Source organism: Echinops telfairi, unplaced genomic scaffold, assembly GCF_000313985.2.
Source record: "Echinops telfairi isolate 266 unplaced genomic scaffold, ASM31398v2 ScPeMD7_70;HRSCAF=299, whole genome shotgun sequence".
NCBI lineage: Eukaryota > Metazoa > Chordata > Mammalia > Afrosoricida > Tenrecidae > Echinops > Echinops telfairi.
In genome coordinates this window covers 65,452,276-65,457,364 of record NW_022103968.1, presented here as the reverse complement: position 1 = coordinate 65,457,364, position 5,089 = coordinate 65,452,276, and the positions used below count along the sequence as shown (strand labels likewise).

At 40.5% G+C, this 5,089-nt stretch overlaps 1 protein-coding gene across 1 annotated transcript in view; it reads right to left on the bottom strand.

The window, feature by feature from the left end:
* The window catches only part of FAM149B1 (family with sequence similarity 149 member B1), a 44,724-nt gene that overhangs the window by 14,678 nt on the left and 24,957 nt on the right, over window positions 1–5,089 (bottom strand). Inside the window, exons 6-7 of the mRNA XM_045291695.1 lie at window positions 3,428–3,595; window positions 1,241–1,483 (exon numbers count right to left, since the gene is read on the bottom strand). Coding sequence (XP_045147630.1) covers window positions 1,241–1,483; window positions 3,428–3,595 — 411 coding nt within the window. The remainder of the gene's footprint in view (window positions 1–1,240; window positions 1,484–3,427; window positions 3,596–5,089) is intronic.

The following is a 5,089-nucleotide window of genomic DNA, read 5'->3' as shown; positions in this document are numbered from 1 at the left end:
AAAAAAAAAAATTATGTGCTATATAAATTGAAGGACTATGTAATGGTCAAGGGATTGTTATTGCGACCATTCAAGGAGCCATAAAAGAGCAAGTACAACTCATTGAGTCATTTAAAGGGACACACTTAAATTCTTGGGAAATGAGTTTTTTTCTTAAGAAGTAAAGGTTTAAAAATGAACAGATGGCACCACGGGCTCAGGTAGAAAGCAAATTTTTTGAGAATGATGAGGGCAATAAATGCACAGATGTGCTTGACACAATGGATGTATGTGTGGGTTGCGATAAAAGCTGTATGAGCCCCCAATAAAATGATTAAAAAAAGAACTAAAGGCTTGAGTAAAAATATGAAATGTTAAAAAAATTTTAAAATAAAGCAAGTCAGAGGCGATAAATGGAAAAAGATTTCTCTCTATGTTTTCACACAGACCACTTCAATCAAGTGAGTCACGTGAATTTGTGGGTTTCCAGGTACATATAAAAGTTGTATATCGATTTCAGTCTCAAGAAGGGAACACAGAATATATGGGTACTATAGCAAAGTGTGGTGAAAAAATTCGATGGTGCCTACCTTCTATTTATTTATCAGATAAAATGGCATCTGGGGTCTTAAAGGCTTGTTTCCAAATAAGCAGCATTAAGTGAGATGTCAACTAAGTCTATATGAAAGAAGTATAGCATCAGTGACTGAAGGATTGCAAATCATATAATATGAAGTCAGAGGAGGGAGTAGTATTAGAGCCTAAACTGTGCGAATCTGGCTTGCAGAAGACCATGGATGGCAGTGGGCCTGAGACACATTTGTGGGTCTACACAGGAGATAAGCCTCTGGTGACTTCCCTCTATTGCAGAGGGACTGGAGGAAAGTGGTCACCAAATCAAGAGTGCATTGGGGAGATGACTATAAAAGATTAAAATGATCAACCTGACTTGAAGACTTAAAACCAGATCCTGATCTTCTGGTTTTCAACATTTTTTGTTTGTTCTTATTTGGGTCGATCTCAGATGTGTTATATCATCGGGGTGGGGTGATGGGGTGGGGGGTGTCACTCTCTTTCCACACAACAGGTGTACATGTTGATTTTCTTCTTTTATTTGCGACTTTTTCTGAGATTTTTCTGAGATTAGGGATTTTACATAAAATAGTTTTTCTTTAATACTTTAATTTTAACACCAGTAAATCACTCAAACTTGTTAAAAGAACAGTTGATAAAGTGTTCACTTAGCTAACATAATTCTTACTTGAAAACTAACAGGGCTTGAAAAAACACAACATAATTTCCAGGAAGATCCTTACCAGAAACATACCCCTCCCAATGATTACGTATCAACTCCTCCATCCAGCCCAGAACTCCGCTCCACACGTTGTCAAACACATGTGCAAGGACACCCTCTTTCATGCAGTAAAACGGAGCAATGGGAGGGTGGCCTAATTTCTGTTTCTCTGCAGTCACTTCTGATTTTGTTCCACAAAACTCCTCTTCCCTGTAACAGAAGAGGAAAGACTTCATGGTTATTCTTAATTGTTATTCAATAATTGTTCACCACGGTTCTGTGTGTTTGTTAAGCATGTTATCTGTGCCCCTCTCCTACCTCTTCCAATGCAAAGAAAACCAGAATCTTCACAACTGGACCCATAGTAACATTATAATAAATGGACAAAAGATGAAAAACTCTCAAGGATTTCATCTAACTTGGATTCACAATCAATGCCCATGGAAGCACCAACCAACACATTGCATTCGGTAAATCCTTTGTACAAGACGTCTTTAAAGTTTTGAAATGCAAGCACATTCCTTGGAGAACTAAGGTACGCCTGACCCAAGCCATGATATTTCCAATTGGCTCACATGCCTATGAAAGTTGGACACTGAATAAGATGGAACAAGAGTTGGTACATTTGAATTATAGTGTTGGTGAAGAACATTGAAAATACCATGCACTGGCAAAGAATAAACCAACGTGTCTTGAAAGAGGTACAATGAGAATGCTCCTTAGAGGTAAGGATGGCGCGACGTTGCCACACACACTTTGGACACGATGCCAGGAGAGACTGGTCTCTGGGGAAGAAGATCATGCTTGGTAAAGCGGAGGCAGTGACAAAGAGGAAGGCCCTGGAGGAGATGGGCTGTGACTGCGACGAGGGGCTCAAACATAAGAACAATTATGAGGATGGCGCAGGGCTGGACTGTGTTTCTTTCTGTCACATTTAGGGTTTCTATGAGACAGGACCAATTTGATGACACCTAACAATCTCCGCCTACCTCTTGCTCAGCATGTATACCACGTGCATGAAGGTACCATGTGGTGTAGGCAGTTGTCAATATTTCCCTCTCTGTCTCTACCACATCTCCACTACTCTGCCCAAACGTAGAATATGACAAAGAAGGGTGAATGGAAACAATGAGACCAACAGATTCGTGAGCATCAGTCTGTGAGCTGGGCCTGTGACTATGTGCACTCAACATATCAATAAACCCGGCCCAGAAGGAAACAGGATGGCAGAGAGAAGTGAGTCCAGTATCATGTGACACACTACGGAACATAAGTAAAGCCTTACAGCCTCAATGAAAACTCTGCACCCTTCAGTGGTGCTGCTCTGACTATCAATTGTGGAAAGTCTAAAGACCTAGATGAATAAGGTTTGTTTTCAGCTTTACCTCAGAGTCTCAATTTCCTCTTTCCTAAAAAGGGTAAATAGTATCTATACCACAAGACTATTGTAAGAATACAGTAATAATGGATATAAATAAGCTTTATTATAAATTCTGGTGCCAAGTATAAGGTTGCATATAAACTCAAATAAATTGCATACACTTTTTCAAGTAGAAATTATGTTAGCTAAGTGGACACGTTATTAACAAATTTGAGTGTCCGAGTGAATGACTGGTGCTAAAATTAAAATATTAAAGAAAAACAATTTCAAAGTAAAATCCCTAATCTCGAGAAGAGGCACAAATGAGAAAAGCAAACGAACATGTATACCCGGCATGTGGGAGGAATAGAACTTAGTTCCAACTAGAGCATCAATTCTGGAACAGTCCTCACAACAGTGAACCACCCGAGAGCCCAAAGGTGCAGCTTGAAACAAAGCTCAGCGGCATGAAGGGCAGGAAATACAGACGAATGGAAATGGGGAGTCCTGGAAGGAAGTGGGGAGAAGGTTCCTTCCACTGAGGAAATCGCAACAAATGTGATAAAAAAAATTTGTAAAAATTGTTGAATGGAAAAGTAATTTGCTTTGTAAATTTTCACCCACCCCCACCCTCCATACACACAGGAAAAATAATGTGAATTCTAGATACCTGAGAAGTATAAAAAAATAAACAACAGAAATTAATATAGACCCAAATATAGGTAATATGGGGAGTAGGTTTTAGGAAATAAAAGATGAGAGGAGTGACGAGCTTAACGAGGCATGACACTCACAAATCTGTGTGGTCATATGCGAGGTATTCCTCTATTAATCCTTCGGAGACGATGACACAATCTTCCTCTTCCCGGTTCATGGAACACAAGCTAGGAGATTTGGCAATGGAAGATGCTTTATGAGCATATGAGGAGGAAAAATTTACCTTCTTTCCTCTTATACCAAATCTGAAAGGACAAAGTAGATATCCATTACGCCCAACCTTAACAGCTCTCTCAGTCGCAAACCCTCATCTGAGTTGCAGCTCAAACTCCCTTGTCCTGGTGACGCCTAGGTCACAAAGAACTTGGACAGTCTATGATTTCTCAGAACAAAAGAAGAAATACTGACCCAGCCCTGTTCTGCCACTATGTACTTTCTAACACTGCTCGCTGTCTTCCAGCTAGAACAGATAGCTATAAAGGTTTACACAACCCAAGAATATTCACACTCATAATTTTATCTTGAAGGTATCTCAGACCCAGAATAAAACCATACCCAAAGTGAATGGCGGGGGGTGGGGGGTAGGGTGGTGTGTGTGTATGTGTGTATGTTTGTAATGGAGACCCAATGCCCATCTGTAGACAATTAGACATCCTCTCACAGAGGGGTCACAGGGAAGAGATGAGCCAGTCAGGGTTTCACGGATGAAACACACAACTCTCCTCTAGTTCTTTGGTGCATCCTTCTCCCCACTATCATGACCTCAATTCTACCTTACAAATCGGATTAGAGCAGAGCTTGCATATTGCTACAGATAAGAGCCTGCAACACGGAATCCAGGGTAGATAAACCCCTCAGGGCCAACAAGGAGAGTAGAGATACCAGGAGGATTAGGGGAGGGTGGGGGTCGAAAGGGGGAACTAATTACAAGGATCAACCTAGAACCCCCTCCTAGGGGGATAAATAATGGAAAAGTGGGTGAGGGGCGATGGAGGATGATTTAAGATATGGGGGAAAAAAATTTATAACTTAGCAAGGGTTCGGGAGGGCGGGGGAAGGAGGGGTAAGAAATGGGAGCAGATATCAGGTGCTCAAGTGGGAAGAGAATGCTTTGAACATGATGGTGGCCTATGTACAAATGTGCTTGACACACTGGATGAATGTATGGATTGTGAGAAGAGATGTAAGAGCCCCCAATAAAAGTATTAAAAAAAAAGAAACAGAAACTTCTCCCCTACTAACTGCCACCACACTGAGCTTTAAAAAAGGTAAATGGTAGTAGCAGAATTTCAATCTTGAGTGTTTTTTTTTAAATGGTTTAGTGCTCTTCCACTTATTATTATTTTGATGTGTCACCCTAACTAATGTGATCAATGACATGGTAAGCTATTCCCAATTCCTCATTACCCAAATCAGCTCTTGTTGCTTGAACAGGGAGCCTCCAGGAGCACAGCAGCACTGGAAGTGAATCTGCTGCATGCTGCACTCACGATGGTGAGGCAGCTAGAGACCACAGCTTGCTGTCACTTCTCAACATTTTTTTAAAAAGCATTTTACACTCTTTCAGACTCAATGTTTTTTAAAAAAGCATGTTAATGTCTTTCAGACCCCAAATTAAAAAAAAAAATCTACATTTATTCTAAAATCAGTGGCTAGAGGATATCTATAGAGAGATAGAGATACAGAGGTATAGATGTCAATCTAGATCTGAGTAACAAAAAGATCCTTAAATCCCAGGC